The 20,079-nt window shown below is 45.1% G+C and overlaps 1 protein-coding gene across 6 annotated transcripts in view; it reads left to right on the forward strand.

Moving 5' to 3' along the window:
• Positions 1 to 20,079, forward strand: part of PAN3 (poly(A) specific ribonuclease subunit PAN3) — a 134,886-nt gene that overhangs the window by 77,263 nt on the left and 37,544 nt on the right. For 4 of the 6 annotated variants that reach the window (XM_068267003.1, XM_068267005.1, XM_068267002.1 and 1 more), the window contains one exon: positions 6,513 to 6,681. In XM_068267003.1, the coding sequence (XP_068123104.1) occupies positions 6,513 to 6,681 (169 nt within the window). The remainder of the gene's footprint in view (positions 1 to 6,512; positions 6,682 to 20,079) is intronic. The other 2 variants (XM_068267004.1, XM_068267006.1) reach the window with 1 other exon arrangement.

Raw genomic sequence — 20,079 nt, forward strand, 5'->3', positions numbered from 1 at the left:
AGTGAGCTGCACAACGCGGCTCACTCTGGCATCCACATCCAACACCACCAGGCGTTGCGTTAGGGGCACGTTTATGCGACCTTAACGTCCCCTAAAACGCAACATCTTGGTGTGAAAGTAGCCTAAAGGAAACCAGAGACCAACGATAATTACCTTTTGTTATACATACCTGGGGCTTCCTCTAGCCCCATGGGCACGGATCGCTCCCACGAAGCTCTAGGTATGTAGTATTATTATTATTATTATTATTATTATTATTATTATTATTTATTGTATTTATAAAGCGCCAACATATTACGCAGCGCTGGACAATAAATATATACAATGATACAAGGATGACATACATAGGGTTATACACATAGAACAAAGTTATACATACAAATTGTACAAAATACATGATTATGCAATATGGGCTGGTTAGGTAGGCCCAGTAATACAAGTACAGGCTGTCATAGGACAGGAGCACATGATCCTGTAGATTACACTAGGGAGTGGAGGACCCTGCCAGAGGCTTACAATCTAAAGGGAGGGGTGGAAACACTAGGGGGGCTGTTAAATATTCCTTAGAGAGTTACTGTGTGGTAGGAGGTGGGTAGGCCATCATAAAGAGGTGGGTTTTGAGGGCTTGCTTGAATGTGTATAAAAAAGGTAAGTATTATTGGTCTCTGGTACACTTTTTAAGCCATGAATAAACCACAACTGTGAAGGCAAAACCAAACCCATCCAGATTGGCCAGGGATCACACAACAAAGCTGTGACTGTAAACTGTCAATCTGCCTTCTCTGATCACTGCTACATTGCTGTTCTGTAGGGAAATATGTGTATATGTAATAATACATGCTCTAGTGTTGGTACATAAAGAGTCCAGTTGCACACTAGCATTGCTTGGCACATAAAAGCTGCGCTCCTGTTGCTGTGCCACTGTGAGGCTGAATCTGAGCCATTCCATTCATCAAACAAATGACCACTCAATCCAATGTCTGGCAAAAAATGTCCTGCACAAAAGACAACAATGTAACAAAGGCCTCAATTCACTAAGCTTATCTCCTGTCTTTAATAACGTTTCTATAGTTATCACCATGGTGACGAGGCATGTAGTATTCAGGAAACATTTTACCTCAGGCAAACCTAAAGTTAACTCGTCTGTCTTTAAGTTAACTCTTCAATCCTTAAAATAACTCCAGAGTTAAAGACAGGCTGTTTATTAACTGCGTGTGAAAATAACTACAGAGGAGGTAACTTAAGGAATGAAGAGAGAAGATAACTCTCTCACTGTGTGGTGGTATGTTTTCTCTTGCCTTATCATCTCCAGCATGATCTTAGTGAATTGAGGCCAATGTGTGAGAGCACCTAGTAAAGCATGGACACAATGTTTCAATGGACATATTGTTAAGGTAGCCACTAACAGTCCAATTTCTAGCGAAAAATCCTTAGAGCGATCAGAAATTCTGATTTGGATTGGTTGCAATAAATCTCCATTGATAGGCACAATCGATACATCCGATTGGATTTTGGTCAAATTAAAAATTTGGATTTTCTTATTGGTTGTGATAGATGGGAAGCAAAGATTGGTTCGTTAATGGTGTAGTGAACGATTTTTCTTCCGATCAGAATTATCTGATCGCTCAAACGATTGAAACGTTAGTGTCCACCTTTAATGTCCATTGAGAATCTTCATCTTCAGTATCTAATACTGTAACCAATAGGTCATATGTTAACCTGGTGGTAACATGATTCTTTTGAGCCTTTGGATTGGGCATAAATATTATACTACAGGTGTTCTTTGGACTCCTAGAAATCTGAGAACGTGCTTACTATAATTTCTGAGCTAGAATTGTGATTGATAAAAAAGGATACAAGTAGATAAAAAATTGCATAGGCTATATGAAATGGCTAAAGTTATAATAATTATTAAAATGTTACAGATGGCCATACTTTCCACCCAAAAAAGGCTTTTTATTTATTTATTTTTTTTTATTTTATTTTTTTTATACCTGACATAGCAGTTAATGAAAACTAAGTGCTGTAAACCCTTGAAACGTGTTCCTGGCAAGAGGTGTAAGCTGTGCCTGCTCATGAAAGTATAATAACAGATGCATGCTGTCCTATAGCCCTTTATGTGAAATGAAAGACATGGGTGTGTGGTGAAATGCTAGACAGCCTGCTTTGTTGGACATATGTTGGAGCATACAGGAGGCTGACACTAGGTCTTCCAAGGTTTTGATTCCCTTCAGTAAAGGTAACCTGAGGTAAGAGGGCTATAGTGGGTTCCATATTTCCTTGTAAACAAAAGAAGTCAAAACCCCAGAACAAGCATACGGATAATCCAGTAAAACCTGAGTCTGAGTACCTGATCTGCTGCATGCTTGTTTAGGGTCTATGGCTAAAAGTATTAGGGCCCATTCACACTAGAGCATTTCGTCAAAACACTCAATCGCTTTTTAAAGTGCTAGTGCAAAAAAACCCTATGGGCCCATTCTTACTTGGGTGATTTGCATTAATCACCGGCGATTAACTCAAATCGCCAAACACAAACAAGTAGCCTGCACCATTTTCATCGCATTTCAGTGCTATGGAAGCGCTAAACGCGATCGCGGAAAAATCGCTGCAGTGTCCAGTATTTTTTTTCCCGCGTTAAATCGCGGGAAAAATCACTCCTGGAAACCGCCCGTGGTAATCGCCAGCGTTTTTGCACTTTTAAGTGTGAATTGGCACTTAGAGACACTGGATCAGAAGGACTGCTAGGCAACTGGTATTGTTTAAAAGGAAATAAATATGGAAGCCTCCATATCGCTCTCACCTCAGGTTCCCTTTGAGTAGGATTTTCACATCTGCTCATTTTGTAGTTTAAAGGCCCATACACACGTCGGATTTTTGCGAACGACCCGTCGTTTGAACGTTCCGTCGTTCAGTCGTTCGCACGTCAAATCCGACGTGTGTACAGACTATCGTTCGGGTGATAAGACTGGTTTCCAGCTGGAAACCAGTCTTATCACGCGAACGATAGTCCGTACACACGTCTGATTCCGCGTGCGAACGACTGAACGACGGAACGTTCAAACGACCCGTCGTTCAGAAAAATCCGACGTGTGTATGGGCCTTAAGGCAGAGTTCCCCCACCCTGTCCTCAAGGCCCACCAACAGTACATGTTTTGCAGGAAACCACAAACATGCACAGTTGATGTAATTAGTGTCTCAGTAGAGCAGATTAACTACCTGTGTGGATTTACACAAAGCATGCACTGTTGGTGGGCCTTGAGGACGGGTGGTGAACACTTTTTTTTTTTTTTTTTTGAAGATTCTCAGCAGAATAATTCAGAATACCACATGTATACTAATGACTAAATAAGGAGTTTAATTTACTACAAAACCAGCTGTGGAGTATCATGTAATGGGCAGCACTTCTCTTTCCCTTCCAATTCACAGACTGTGCGTTACATGGCTTCTGTGCCACTGCGGGCTAAATTTCCCTAAGGGCTTCTATTCGGATCGTCATACGCGGCAATGGGGATTCAGAGGTGTGCTAGCAAAAACTGTTGCATGCCATTCAGAGTCGCACCGGCATGAGTTTCGGACGACAGTGTCTGAATAGGCAGCGCTTCCCCGCGTGACCCAGATGCGGGGAAACGGTGTGTTTTTGTAATGGCAGAAAATGGGCCCATATTTTTTTTTATTTTCCCTTCTTCAGGGGTTGAGGGGAAAGAGACACTGAATTCCCTGATCACCTACTTTGCCACTGACTTTACGGCAGAAGTAACACTTTGCCACTGACTTTACGGCAGAAGTAACACTTTGCCACTGACTTTACGGCAGAAGTAACACTTTGCCACTGACTTTACGGCAGAAGTAACACTTTGCCACTGACTTTACGGCAGAAGTAACACTTTGCCACTGACTTTACGGCAGAAGTAACACTTTGCCACTGACTTTACGGCAGAAGTAACACTTTACAAAATTGCTGTGTTTTGCCACACAGCGAAAACTTGCGTAATGCTTTGCAGTGGGGGTAATACGCATTTTCCCACTGTGGGGGAAAAAAAAACCGCTTTTATTGCACGGTGCATGCGATTTCTTATTGCCAACAGTCAGCTGCTCCCAACACTGTGGATTAGTGCGTGGAAAAAAACACTGACGTCGGGATTCATTTCCACATCATGCAATTTCTGGATTGATCCCAGACCCGAACGCACTCAAATAGTATTAGGTGTAACAGCACATTAATCATTGGGCTGCTTTTACCGAACGTGGGAAATGGCCTGCGTTGGAGCAAACATTCGAACAACACGTGCATTCCTCCATAGAGTAATATGATGCTGCCCCCTCACGACACAGGCAAATTATAAGCTTCCCGTAGTAACCTGCACAATGGAAAGAGTTGCCATACCTGCACTGGTAGCTATACAGATTCTGCTGTAAGAGATTTGTAGACTGGAGGGATGTAATGGGTATATAAAGTATCTTATAGTGGTGAAGAGCAGAAGCAACATACTGACATATAATTGCATGTGAATTGCATTGGGGTTGATCACTGGATCATTAATAGCCTTTCTCATTCAAATACAGTAGAAGCTTTCAGTAATGTTACATGTATAGTTGTGTAGTGCATCCTATGGTTCTTTGGCCTCAATTCACTAAGCTTATCTCCTGTCTTTAAAAACTTTCTGAGCTGTTTCTAGTGTTATCACCATGGTAATAAGGCGTGTAGTAAACTTAACTCTTCTGCCTTTAAGTTAAAGGGACACTTAAGCCAGGAATAAAAAAAAATCAGTTTTACTTGCCTTGGGCTTTTACCAGCCCCCTGTAGCCGCCTCGTTCCTTTGCAGTCACTCACGGAGCCTCCAGTCCCCCGCTGCCAGCTAGTTTCGTTTTTGCTGACAGGCCTGGCCAGGGGTATTTTTCCTCACGTTCCCGTCCGCAATAGCGTCCTGCGCCATTGCAGGACGCTATTGAGGATGGGAACGTGATGGATATGCGTGGCCAGGCCTGCGCAGGCGCAGAAAGCCGGACAACGCCCTGTCCGCGAAAATGAAACTAGCTGACAGCGGGGGACCGGAGGCTCCCAGAGTGACTGCGAGGGCATGGGATGGCTGGAGGGGGCTAGTAGAAGCCCCAGGCAAGTAAAACTTTTTTTTTTTTTTTTATATTCCTGGCTTAAAGCGGAATGAACCCCAGCATTTCTACTTTGCTCTAATAGATTATTTACAGCATATTATTATATACAACCAGCATTTTTTTTTTTACTAGGACTGCATTCAAAGGGTTAACACAGGCTTTAGAAGCTTCCCTTCCAGCAGAGCTTGCCTCTTCCGAACTTTACATAATGTTATCTTGTGTTTTATTGTATCAAGTGAGAAATGTAAACACAGCCTTCTCTCACACTGCAGGGTCCCCTAAACAAAGTCAGACAAGCATAAATGCTTTCTGATTAAGTTAGAGGATGAATAAAGCAGCTATAAATAAAATGCAAAGTCAGCTCTCAGAGTAAAATAAGTGTACTTTAGGAACGTATAACTTCTAAATGAATAATACTTATGCACAAAAGCAAATGTGCTAACCGTATGGCATATAAAAAGTGGGAAAACCTGTTTTTATTGAATATTATGTCAGTGTTTTATACCGCTTTAAGTGTCCCTTTAAGGAGAGATCTCTAAAGTTAACATTACAAAACTCTAAATTTAAAGACAGGCTGTTAATTAACTGCATGTGAAGATAACTACAGAGGAAGTAACTTATGCTGGGAATATACCATAAGGTTGTTTGTTTTTTTTCAGCAGAATTTAGATGGGTCGATAATTTCTGACATGTCCAATCCTATTTTCTGATCGATTTCTCATAGAAGTGAATGAAAATTGATAAGAAAAGATAAGAAAATCGATCGATTGATAAGATCAGACAGTAAATCGACTGAAAAATCTCATTGTGTATTCTCAGCATTAAGGATAACTCTCTCACTGTGAAAACTTATCTCTACACCTCAATAAGACAAGATCGATGTGTGGTGGTAAGTTTTCTCTTGCCTTATCTCCAGCATGATTTTAGTGAATTGAGGCCCTTGTCAAGCTCTTATCTCTAATGCTGGGAATACACAGGTCGAATTTTTTTCCGCTTGTTTTTCATATCTTTTCCCATTCACTTCTATCCGGAATTGAGCGGCTAACCGAATGGGTGGGAGATCAGACATGTCGGAAATTATCTATCGAACCATCTTAATGGCTCAAAATCGAGCAGTGTATTCCCAGCATAAGGCTGGGTTTACACAGAATTGGTTGTTGGCTACAATGCAACACAACTGATGAGAAGGAATTTGCAATGTTTTCCTCAGTTTACATCTATGCACTATAACTTGTGTATTCCTTCTCATCCATTGCTTCCAGCAACTGGTTCAGTGTAAACCCAGTCTAACTTTGTTTATTTTTTTACAAATTGACAAATGTTAACCATGTATCTATAGAAATAAGTTTGACTTGAACTCATTTTTGGCCTATTGAATGACCACTTGTCTGATTTGGTAGCTGGAACATGTTTTACAGACTCCCAATCCCACTGCCAGCGAGTTTATTCCTAAAGGAGGATCCACGTCCCGGTTGAGTAGCATGTCGTCTCAGTCCAACATGTCTGCCTTCTCCCAAGCGCTGTTCTCTCACCCTCTGGGAGGTCCGGCATCTGCTGCTTTGTCTCCAGGTAACCATGTCTATCTTAATTGCTTTTTCTTAGTTATATAGATCATACTTCTGGGAGAAACCTCATCCCAAAGATACACTCAGTAACCATATAGGGGTTTGCGAAGAGACCAGGAATTTGTGCAGGAAATGTACTACTGCCTTCCCTGTGCCAACACCCTTTGGTGATTGGGCTCAAATGGGAGACATGATTTGGCATCTGATGAAGCAGTAAACCGTGCCCCCCCATAGTGTTTTTAGTGGCCCCCTCCTCATTATTGGCTGCCAGGTGCGCCCCAGTATCAGTAGCCCCTCCCCTTTTTTAGGAGCAAGATGTGCCCCCTGTATTGGCAACCCCCTCAGTATAGGTAGCCAAATGTTCCACAGTATTTGTGCCTTCGCCAGTTTAAAAAGCTGGGTGTTCCCCAGTATTAGCAGCCCCCCCCCCCCCCCAGGTGAATTGGCCAGGTGTGCCCCAGTACAGCAGCCCTCTCCCCAGTATGATTAGGCAGAAGTGCCCTCGGAATAGCAGCCCTCTCCGCAGGTGAATTGGCCAGGTGTGCCCCAGTATAGCAGCCCTCTCCCCAGTATGATTAGGCAGAAGTGCCCTCGAATAGCAGCCCCCTGCCCAGTTTGGTAAGCCAGGTGTGCCTGCAGTATAGCAGCCTCCTCATCTGATGCAGGGCCAAGATTTGGGTGCTCATGCCTCTTCCTCCCTGCAGAGTGCAAGCGGGGAGCAAATGACTGCTTCATCCAGCGCTGATCTAAGATCTCTATGGCCACAGCGGCACCATGTGACCTGTTGGCACGTGCTGACAGCGGGTCACATGACACTGCTGTGACCACTGGAAATATCAGATCTGCGCTTTAACCTGCCGGATGAGCCAATCATATGCTCTGCTTGCACTCTGCAGGGAGGGGAGAAGGGAGGAAACTGAATCGTCAGGCTGGATGAAAACGAAACTGAACGTAGTTTGCCCACTCCTGCACTAACCTCTCTGTGAGTACGAATCCAGCCATTTAGAGCTGGTGTAATGTCTGATTGCGCTGCCCAGAAGCTCCCTTCCACACTGAGTAGCACGCATGCTCAGTGTGAAGTTAATTATGCTGCTGATGGAAAAATAATAAATATCTCCGCTTCCTTACATCCTACTCTCCTCAAATTTTCAGGGTAGGGAGAGGATCTCCCGAACTACCTCTACGCCATAGGTTTCTGTAAACTATCTCGGGAACCAGCGGGTCTCGGGGGCTGCAATTTGGCGTAGAGGTAGTTCTGGTGGTTCCCTTCCTACCCTGAAAATTTGGGGAGTGTATGATGTGTGGAAGCGGAGATATTTCGTATTTTACTACCAGCAGCATAATTACATAGGAACTGTGGCCGCACAGTCTCCTACTGCGCATGCGGGGCAGCGCAAATCTACAGGCAGCGTAATCAGACACAACACCGGCTCTGCATTCTCCTAGCTGCATGAAGTGCCAGTGGTATGGATCTGTTGTATCTGGGGCTTTTACAGGAACCTATAAGCTAGCAATGAGTGCTGTCAGTATGGGGCTTGAGCATGGTAAAACACAGCTAATGATTTCCTGCAAGAATTCCCCTTCTTGGATTACTGTTTTTGAATGTAAATTGTGGAAAAGAAAATGTGTTCTTCTGTAAGAAAGTGCTCCCCCATTGGTGCTTATTGATCCGAGAATCCCTGTCTCTACAGGACAGTTCATACAAGGACTGACTAACTGAGGCTAAACGCTTTTAGAGTATATTGGTTATTATAGTGTTTGGTTATAATATCACTTCTCCAAGCATGGCTAAAGCCAGCCAATGTTATCCTAAGGATTGAGTTGCAGAGTTTTACACTTTGGTAGTTAGAAGAGGATAATGAAGTAGTCTAACTGAATTAGGTTGGGGATGTGTGTGTTTTTTTTTTTGTTTTTTTTTTTTTTTTTGTACCGGCTACTATCCAGAATTCTCCTCTCTGTCTCGCTGCTTCAAAAGTTTGCACAAAGCAGGAAGTACGATTTATGGCTCCCTTCTTACCCCTAGAGTGTGTCCTAGTTAAAGGACATCTGAAGTGAGAAGATTATGGAGGCTGCCATATTTATTTCCTTTTAAACCTTTTAAACAATACCAGTTGCCTGGCAGCCCTGCTGATCGGTTTGGCTGCAGTAGTGTCTGAATCACAGCAGAAACATGCATGCAGCTATTCTTGTCAGCTGTGACTATGCTGACTATGTCAGAACACCTGATATTCTGCATGCTTGTTCAGGGTCTGTGGCTTGAAAGTATTAGAGGCAGAGGATCAGCAGGACAGCCAGGCAACTGGGTATTGTGTAAAGGGAAAGGAGAACTTGAGGTGGATCTGGGGGGGGGGGGGGGGGCAGATGGGACCCAGAGGCATGTTCTCTGCCTAATGACATGGCTCTTTGTCCCCAACCACTGACACGCTATAGCCCCCGAGTTAAACAACAAGATTTGTCGCTAACTCGGAGGTAAACAGAGGGGAGAGGAAATCCCTGTTTAAACGCTTGCCAGGGGCATTCCTGCAGGGTTTCCTTGAGCTGCCATTGGGCAGCGCTCTCCCTCACCGCGCCCCCTGCCGCAAAAGTGAAAGTGGCCATTGAGGAGCGATGGTTTTTGCGGCTAGGTAGCCTACTCTTTTTTTTTTTTTTTTTTTTTTTTTTTTTTGCCCACCTCGGGCTCTCTTTAAGCACTGTGGTGCAGTCATTCCGCAGGGTGGAGGGATTCTCTCTTCTGAAGGGATTTTTCTGTGCATTCACATCGTTTGAGAATAATGACTCCATCTCATTAACAGCTGACACAATTCAAGTCAGCTTTCCTGGCAATGAGCAGATGGACAGAGGGCGATGTGGGAAAACTCCAGAGTAATCACACATACGGCTGTGTAAGGCAGCTTGATAAAATGCTTAAAATATGGAGAGCATATTTGCTAAAGATTGTATCTTTCATAGGGCAAGTGGAGACAACACTATAAAGCAAGGCCATGCGGCTTCAGATAGATGCGCCTGTTTGCCTATGCCATTGACCGTTATATTAAAACTCAAACGCAGGGGGGGGGATTACAGCTGCCCGGAATCCCCCTCAGACCAGGGCCAGTGCAGTGTCTGGGGACAGGCACATATTTAGACACTTGAATGTCTAAATGTCTAGGCATCCTGCAGCTCACAGCACTGCCCCCTTTCTTTGCCTGCTACAGTTGACTTTGGATGTAGGCAACAGTGTGTTTACAGAGCATGAAGCAGCTCTGCAGAACTTAAAGTGAACCTCCGGACTAAAAATCGACTCAGCAGCACTGAAAAGGCCTGGTGTTTCTTTAACAGTTTCACAGCATCAGAACTTTTTCTCCTATACAAGTCTAATTTTTAGCTGCACAGAAGAAAACTGCTGGGCTTTTTTCCCCTGATGCTGTGCAAAGCCTGATGGGATTTCTGATTTTGTTGTTCTGCTGTTTTGGTGCAATTTTTTTTTTTTTTTTTTTTTTTTTACATTTTGAATTTGACATTTGAAGCCTAGGGTGTGCAGCTGGGAGGGGTAACCAGGACACAGGATAGTTGGAACTGTCTCCTGCTCCTTGTCACCTCCTTTCAACCAAAAAGATGGCTGCCCCCATGACAAAGATGGCAGCCTCGATGAGTCACAAACATTTTACTGTTCTTTTAAAACAGGGAGGGTAAGAGATTAGATTACCTATCTATACTAATTAACATAACTAATGCAACTTGATGACAGTATGTTTGTTTAGGCGGAAGTTCCCCTTTAAGTGTTAGGTACGAGCACAGCCCTGTGCCCTGCTGTTTGAATGCTTCACTTTCCCCTTCATTAGCAATGTCAGCTGTCCTCATTATTATTGGTATCCAAGCTGTTCCTGATCAATCCAATTGTTGGTCGAGAAATTGCATTATGTGTACAGAGCATGATGTCCTACTATATTATAATATATAAAAAGGATTATGTAAATGAACCAAGCGCAAAAGAGGATAAAAACACAATTGAAAACAACTGCTCAGCTGCGTGTCAAAAGGGGGATCCCTCCACCCCTCAGGGATACAAAAAAAGTTTAAACACAGATGACACGCGCTAGATAGTCCCCAAAACTCTGTTTATTAATACCAATCTAAAACAATCCGCAATAAACTTGAATCAACGGCATTCCCTTATGGAACAATCACTCCTCCATACCACACACACTTAGAAGGGCCCTTCTAAAAAAGTAAAAAACTTGACTATAAAATTTAGCAATACAAAATATGTAAATAAAGCGCTTATCTCAATTGCAAAAATGTCCTTTATACCGTGCTACCGGTGACAATAGCAGTTTCCTTGCCAAAGACAGATTCCCATCCAACACCTATATGGACATTATATGCTCCAGCTTGAAAGCAGTGATGTACAAACCGTTCCTTGCGACCATGTTAGTTATATGCACAGCGCTTTCAAAATTATTGATGCTTAAAGTGAACCTTAAGCCAGAAAAAAAAAGTTTTACTCACCTGGGGCTTCTACCAGCCCCCTGCAGCAGTCCTGTACCCTCGCAGCCACTCACTAATCCTCTGGTCCCCCGCTGCCAGCTAGTTTCGTTTTTGCCGACAGGCCCGTCAGGACTGGCCATGCGTAGCTTTTTCCGCATTCCAAACTGTAATTAGTGCTATTGCGGACTGCAACGCGTACAAAAATATGCGTTGCCACATTACGAACGCATAGATATGCGACAACGCGTATTTTTGTACGTGTTACGGCCCGCAATAGCGCTAATTACAGTCGGGAATGCGGAAAAGCTACGCATGGCCAGTCCTGACGGGCCTGTCGGCAAAAACGAAACTAGCTGGCAGCGGGGGACCAGAGGATTAGTGAGTGGCTGCGAGGGTACAGGACTGCTGCAGGGGGCTGGTAGAAGCCCCAGGTGAGTAAAACTTTTTTTTTCTGGCTTAAGTGTCCCTTTAAGCGAACTGGATAGAACTCATGTGTTCCTGTGTGAGTATGTCCACATAGGTTGTTAGCAAAGATGATTCTCCTCAGCACTCCTCATGAGTCGTAATAGTAATGACGGCAACTCCAGATTCCTGCTCCACCCCAGCGGACTCGTACAGGACGCGTCACTTCCGCCAGTAAGGTTCAACTGGCCGCTCTCAGTACTTCCGCCCGGCTGGGCTACACTGGGCTTAGCTATACACGGTGACGTCACCACAAGATCTTAGAACTTCGCATACGGGCAGCAGCTGCGCGCTTTAACTGCAAGCCCAGTTCTAGTCCTGTAATTGTGTTGCCCACAAATTTCAGCAATGTCTCTCCACCTCTACGCGTTTCAGCCACTAAACGATGGCCTTCATCGGGAGGGTTTTAGCTTATAAGCTAAAACCCTCCTGATGAAGGCCATCGTTTAGTGGCTGAAACGCGTAGAGGTGGAGAGACATTGCTGAAATTTGTGGGCAACACAATTACAGGACTGGAACTGGGCTTGCAGTTAAAGCGCGCAGCTGCTGCCTGTATGCGAAGTTCTAAGATCTTGTGGTGACGTCACCGTGTATAGCTAAGCCCAGTGTAGCCCAGCCGGGCGGAAGTACTGAGAGCGGCCCGCTGAACCTTACTGGCGGAAGTGACGCGTCCTGTACGAGTCCGCTGGCGTGGAGCAGGAATCTGGAGTTGCCGTCATTACGATTACGACTCATGAGGAGTGCTGAGGAGAATCATCTTTGCTGACAACCTATGTGGACATACTCACACAGGAACACGTGAGTTCTATCCAGTTCGCTTAAGCATCAATAATTTTGAAAGCGCTGTGCATATAACTAACATGGTCGCAAGGAACTGTTTGTACATCACTGCTTTCAAGCTGGAGCATATAATGTCCATATAGGTGTTGGATGGGAATCTCTTTGGCAAGGAAACGGCTATTGTCACCGGTAGCACGGTATAAAGGACATTTTTGCAATTGAGATAAGCTCTTTATTTACATATTTTGTATTGCTAAATGTTATAGTCAAGTTTTTTTTTTACTTTTTTAGAAGGGCCCTTCTAAGTGTGTGTGGTATGGAGGAGTGATTGTTCCATAAGGGAATGCCATTGATTCAAGTTTATTGCGGATTGTTTTAGATTGGTATTAATAAACAGAGTTTTGGGGACTATCTAGCGCGTGTCATCTGTGTTGAAACTTATATTATTATACTGTATTGTATGTGGCTGAGGGAGACCTTTCAGGAATCCCCCTCTTGAAAATCCTGGGTTTGCCCCTGAATGGGGGATCATCGATGTTGCAAGGTTTGTGAGAATTGCAGATCTTTTAGGAGACCCCAGGAATGCTTTACAAATGTAGACTATGGCTGCAGCAATATATAAGCAGGTAGGACCAGCTGCTGCTGTGGGAAGCAATCCTTTATAATCCTGCTACTGAAAAAAAAGTGTCCTAAGTGTTCTGGACTGATGTTTGTAAGGCCAGTGTTCTGGACTCGGCAGTCATGTCTGTAAGGCCAGTGTTCTGGACTCGGCAGTCATGTCTGTAAGGCCAGTGTTCTGGACTCGGCAGTCATGTCTGTAAGGCCAGTGTTCTGGACTCGGCAGTCATGTCTGTAAGGCCAGTGTTCTGGACTCGGCAGTCATGTCTGTAAGGCCAGTGCTCTGGACTCGGCAGTCATGTCTGTAAGGCCAGTGCTCTGGACTCGGCAGTCATGTCTGTAAGGCCAGTGCTCTGGACTCGGCAGTCATGTCTGTAAGGCCAGTGCTCTGGACTCGGCAGTCATGTCTGTAAGGCCAGTGCTCTGGACTCGGCAGTCATGTCTGTAAGGCCAGTGCTCTGGACTCGGCAGTCATGTCTGTAAGGCCAGTGCTCTGGACTCGGCAGTCATGTCTGTAAGGCCAGTGCTCTGGACTCGGCAGTCATGTCTGTAAGGCCAGTGCTCTGGACTCGGCAGTCATGTCTGTAAGGCCAGTGCTCTGGACTCGGCAGTCATGTCTGTAAGGCCAGTGCTCTGGACTCGGCAGTCATGTCTGTAAGGCCAGTGCTCTGGACTCGGCAGTCATGTCTGTAAGGCCAGTGCTCTGGACTCGGCAGTCATGTCTGTAAGGCCAGTGCTCTGGACTCGGCAGTCATGTCTGTAAGGCCAGTGCTCTGGACTCGGCAGTCATGTCTGTAAGGCCAGTGCTCTGGACTCGGCAGTCATGTCTGTAAGGCCAGTGCTCTGGACTCAAAAGACAAAAAAGAGAGCGCTCTATGAAAGATTTGTCAATCTGTATATTGTCCTGTCCAGGACAGGTCTCACCTGATTCAATTGTGGCTGTTTGCAGAAACCAGCCAGAGAAGACGTGTCCCTTTCAGGCCAGTCGGGGACCAGGCTCTCACGGAGGTGGCCAGATGTAGAGTCTGCCAGGAGAAGCAGCACAGACTCCTTCGTTGGATGGCGTTGGTCCAGGTATGACGCAGACTCAACCCATGTGTGGCAGTAATGGGGAGCAACATCCTCCTAGCCATAGCCGTTAGCAGCTGCAGGCAGGGTAATGGGCATCATGCGGTTACTAGGCAGAGCCGCATGAAGCCCATTGCCCTGCCTATAGCCCATTACCAACTGCCACACTGTGGTTGAGTTGGCGTCCCCTATACATACCTGGACCAACACATCCAGTGAAGGAGTACAACAATTATACTTAGTTTACACTAGCGCTATTTTTAGGGCCCGTTTCCACTATAGCGTTACGAAATCGCCGGCGAATCACCGCAGGCAAATCGCATGCGGGTGCGATTCCGCATGCGTTTTTTGCCGCGATTTCGCATAGGTAAGGCTGTATGCGATTTTAACCATGTCACTGCCTGTGTGAATTAACATGGGTACCTATGCGAAATCGCTGCAAAAAACACATGGGGAAAACGCATGCGATTTCCCTATTAACCACCCTGGCGTTCTGATTAAATCGCCAGGGTGGCTGCGGGAGGGTTTTTTTTAAATAAAAAAAAAACTATTTCATGCAGCCAACTGAAAGTTGGCTGCATGAAAGCCCACTAGAGGGCGCTCCGGAGGCGATCTTCCGATCGCCTCCGGCGCCCAGAATAAACAAGGAAGGCCGCAATGAGCGGCCTTCCTTGTTTTGCTTATATCGTCGCCATAGCGACGAGCGGAGTGACGTCATCGACGTCAGCCGACGTCCTGACGTCAGCCGCCTCCGATCCAGCCCTTAGCGCTGGCCGGAACTTTTTGTTCCGGCTACGCTGGGCTCAGGCGGCTGGGGGGACCCTCTTTCGCCGCTGCTCGTGGCGGATCGCCGCAGAGCGGCGGCGATCAGGCAGCACACGCGGCTGGCAAAGTGCCGGCTGCGTGTGCTGCTTTTTATTTGACTAAAATCGGCCCAGCAGGGCCTGAGCGGCAGCCTCTGGCGGTGTTGGACGAGCTGAGCTCGTCCAGACCGCTCAGCAGGTTAAATACATTGCGTGCGATTAGCCTGCATTCCACACGCAGGCGAATTCTGAGGCCCCTACCCTGCAGATTTTTTCTGCACAGAAAAACGTGCGGGGAAACGCACAAGTGGAAACAGTCCCATCCACTTGTACTGACTGTGCGAATCCGCATGCGGGCAACGCATGCGGATTCGCGATAGTGGAAACGGGCCCTAATGTGTTTTTGCACATTCCTTAACCGGAATCTCTCAGAAAAATTCTGCATGCAACAAGATTTGGATTATCGCAAAAATGAAAATGCTGCTGTGACCACATCATCCTATGGTAACACTGCACTGGCACATCGATGGCAATCTAGCGCATTGTAATCGTCCCCAGTGAGAACCAATCCTAAGTGAACTAGCAGTAGTGTGAGTGCATATGCGTGCAAATGCTCGGCCTCAATTCACTAAAGGCAGTTTGGTAAAAATAATTTAGGTCGGTAAAATACCACATCCACTATTTTAGACAATTTTTTTCCAAATTCACTAAAGATTTTCCACATGCGGCAGAAGTTCGATAATTTTCCGAACAAACATGCTTCAATTCACTAAGCCCTCCTTGGTAAGTGTCACTCACCAGCTGTGGAAAAAGTCAGCGGGCAGGCAGGAAGCTGTGTGCATTAGTCGGGGTTTTCTGACCACTGCATTCCTGACATGCCTTTAGATGATCTGCAGCCACCAGGGGGAGCTCTTCTGTATACTTCTGTATGACAGTATACAGATTTTCACATCTAAAGGGATGCAGAAAAGCCTCATAAAATGTCATCTTCCCCTGCACTGTTACAGTGACGAATGGCCTTCCACCATGTCAGATCAAATCAGCATGTGAAGCAGGCCTGTGTGAATCCTCCTATTGTATGCCTGGCTCTACCTATTGGCTGGCTGTCAATGTTACAGCATGGAGAGAGTGAGTTATCGGCTGGTAAGAGCTGGAGAAAGATGTATCAAAAACTTTTGCCCAAGTTACCGAATGTGTAAATCTTTGTGAATTGCAATTTCTTGACATTTCTTGAGGCAATTACTACACAGGTCGGTATTTCTAATTTTCAATGCGGTAATAGGTTTAGTGAATTTAAATTTGGGAAGGTGATCAGTAAAAGCGGCTGTTTCAGCACTACCGAATGCGTAATGCTTAGTGAGTTGGCCATAGAGAGCTGTTTCCATATACCATACATGCCCATGGGTAGGTCCATCAGCAGATATGCCACTGCCCCCCACTTTCGGTCTAAGAAAAATTAGGCCAAATGCATTGACCATCTTAGCCCCCCCCCACCCCATGCAGAGCACGTTAGAAGAGTGTCCCTGCTGCAGAGCGTGCATTGGAAAGCATGGCGGTGAAACCATAGCTACCCCTCCTTGCTCCAGCTTGTGTCCTTGCCTCTTCCCGGCAGCTTCTTCATTGGCCACTAAAGAGCCCAGGCTCCCTGTCATGTGACCACAGTGAGCCAGGAGCTCTAGCGGCCCGTCAGAAGCTGCCGGGGATACCCAAGGAGAGAGGTAGCGAGACTTTCCGGCATGCTTCCAAGGCACTCTCTGCATAGCGGGACCCCCACGGATAGTAGTAAGACCCACACAGCCCAACAACCCTTCTACTTTACACAAAAAAATTGGGTGTAGAAAAAGCCTGCTTATACGTCATGATATACGGTAAATTTAATTTATTGAATGTTCTGCTGCTCACACATCCCCTCACATACTGAGCTTTCTGCAGTACTTTGGTCTGGTATGACCCAGGCCTGGGCTGTTTCCATTTCTTCCTTGTGTATATTTTGGTTTCCTTCTGTGACCTAAAATCTGTCCGTGACCCACCCCCATCCCCACGAGGAAATAAAAAGACCGCAATTATTCAATGTATTCTGCAAAGCACTATGAAAGATAGGATTGCTCTATATGCATAATATCCATACTAGTTCCCCTTTTCAGATTGCGTCCTGCAGATCTTTCTTTAGTTGTGTGGTGTCCTCTGGTCTTATCGGGAGATTTATCTGGCCTAGTTCATGTGTTACTGTGGAACATTCTGTAGCATGGTGATATTTTTAATGCTCAAAATAGCTTTGTGCTCTTAGAACATCTTGTTTTTCTGCCATGTTTGTTTGTTTTCAAAAGTAGCTAAACCCTCACTTCTGCTTTTCGGGGCTTGCCGTGACACAAGTGCTTTAAGAAGTGAAAGTTTTGCTGTGTTTCAGTGAAACCAGGTAACCTAACCTCTACGGAAGCTTTAGGGACTTTCATACAAAATGCGTGACTTTGGATGCTTCTCATCCCAAGCTGTCCTTTCTAAGCTGTGTTATAGTATTCCTGTTTTTAGTGTGTTTGTCCCTTTTTTATTAGAGGAAATCTATGATCTAGCAAAACGGACACTTCACTAGTCATGTGCAGTATGTTGGTTCTGGAGCATTGAAGCTTAACAGATTCTCCAACCTAGTGCTTATGAATTATTATGCAGCACTTGAGTCTGAGAGGCTGCTTCCAGGAGAGCTCAAGCACACAGGTGTTCCTTTGTATGAGAGCAGTCCCTATGTCTGTGTGCAGGGCTGTGGAGTCGGTCCAAAAATCCACCGACTCCGACTCCTTAGTTTAGGATTCCACCGACTCCGACTCCTCTAATTTGCATATTACAATTTTGTTGATTAAAAGTATGTAACATGAAATTCATCTCTTAACTGCCAACGCTTAGGAATTTTACAAGACAACTGAAGTGAGAAGGATATGTAGACTACTATATTTATTCCTTTTAGACTAAAACTAGTCCTTGGTAAGAGTACTTGTAAAAGGTACAAACCGGAACAAAGAACATCTATCAGGCCCTAGGCAATGTAACTGTGGGTGCATGTAAGAATGATGTGCAGGTACTCTGCAGGGGAATGAGGAGATTCTTCCTCTATTACACATTCTTCATGCACAATCTGAACAAGGTTTATGGGTGACAGACAACACCTCTGTGTTCAATGTGCACAGCATTCTCAGTGGATTCCCTGCAGCTCTGTGGGGAGTGCATATGTAGAGTATAGTACTACTGTGTAACAAAGTAAACCTGAGGCAGATGAAATTAAAGTTTTATACAGACCTGGGGCTTCCTCCAGCCGCCTTCAGGATAATCAGTCCTTCGTTGTCCTCCTCCACCACCTGGATCTTCTGCTATGAGTCCAGGTACTTGAGCCAGTCGGGCGTAGTGCGCATGCACACACTCCGCCGCCAGGAGCATACTACACCTGTGCAGCACTATTGCGCAGGTGCAGAATGTTCCTGGCTGTGGGAGCGGCATGCGGCCGGACAGCGCTGACTGGCTGAATTACCAGGACTCATAGCAGAAGATCCGGGTGGTGGAGGACAGCGAGGGACCGATTAGCCTGAAGGGGCCTGGAGGAAGCCCCAGGTATGTATAAAACTTTACGTTTCATCCGTCTCAGGTACCCTTTAATTTGTAGTCCCCAAACCAAATTTTAACAACATATCAAATTATTTGATTTCATCAGCAAAGGGAGTGCGTACATTTGCATAAATCAGCATCAATGCAGAATTATTTCCATCTCATTGACCATCTCTATTAGTGACACAGCTACACATCAGGCTTTATTCTTACAGCATAGATGTTATTTAGTATATATAAGAGATTCCTGTGTACACATCATATATACAGTCACAATCAGATCTGTATATCTGACCTTAAAAATACGGGGACTGCTTTATTGAAGCAGCACAAGTAACTAATTTTGATTGGTTTATTTCATTTTTGTGGACTAAGAACAGCTATTACTGTATATATACTGTATATATACATTATTTTTAATGACTATTATCTGAGAAATAGAACATTTTATCATATTTTCTATTTTAATTACAGTTACAAATTCATTAGGAGTCGGAGTCGGTGCATTTTTTTCCGACTCCAGGCACCCAAAATTGCCCGACTCAGACTTCACAGCCCTGTCTGTGTGTTTGTGGACACTCTTCCTTAACGCACAACTGTAACAAGAGGGTATTGAGGCTGCCAAATGTATCTCCTTTTAAACCATACCAGTTGCTTAGCAGCCCCGCTGATCTATTAGGCTGCAGTTGTGTCTTAATCACACCAGAAACAAGCATGCAGCTAATCTTGTCTGATCTGACAATGGCCTCAATTCACTAAGATCATGCTGTAGATAATAAGACAAGAGAAAACTTACCTCCACACAGTGAGTTATCTTATCTCTTCATTCCTTAAGTTACCTCCTCTGTAGTTATTTTCACATGCAGTTAATTAACAGCCTGTCTTTAACTTTAGAATTCTGGAGTTATTTTAAAGGTATACTGTAGGGGGGTCAGGGGAAAATGAGTTGAACTTACCTGAGGCTTCTAATGGTCCCCCGCAGACATCCTGTGCCCGCGCAGCCACTCACTGATGCTCCGGCCCCGCCTCCGGTTCACTTGTGGAATTTCCTACTTTAAAGTCTGAAAACCACTGCGTCTGCATTGCATTGTCCTCGCTGCCGCTGATGTCACTGGGAGCGCACGGTGCAGGCACAGACCATACTGGGCCTGCGCATTACGCTCCTGGTGACATCAGCAGAAGCGAGGACAAGGCAATGCAAGCGCAGTGGAAGTGAACTGGAGGCGGGCCCAGAGCATCGGTGAGTGGCTGCGCCAACACAGGATGTCTGCGGGGGACCATTAGAAGCCCCAGGTAAGTTCAACTCATTCCCCCCCTCCCCCCTACACTATCCCTTTAAGGATTGAAGAGTTAACATAAAGACAGAAGTTAACTTTAGGTTTGCCTGAGGTAAAATGTTTCCTGAATACTACATGCCTTATCACCATGGTGATGACTCTTGAAACGTTATTAAAGACAGGAGATAAGTTTAGTGATCTATACCAGCCTTTATCAACCTTTCTACCCTGGAGGAACCCTGCCAATAACTTTTGGATCTCAAGGAACCCCTGCAAACAATTTTTTGATCTCGAGGAGCCCCTGCATTTATTTTGGAGGCATGTTCTTTAAAAGTA

The sequence above is a fragment of the Hyperolius riggenbachi genome, chromosome 2 (assembly GCF_040937935.1).
Source record: "Hyperolius riggenbachi isolate aHypRig1 chromosome 2, aHypRig1.pri, whole genome shotgun sequence".
Lineage (NCBI taxonomy): Eukaryota > Metazoa > Chordata > Amphibia > Anura > Hyperoliidae > Hyperolius > Hyperolius riggenbachi.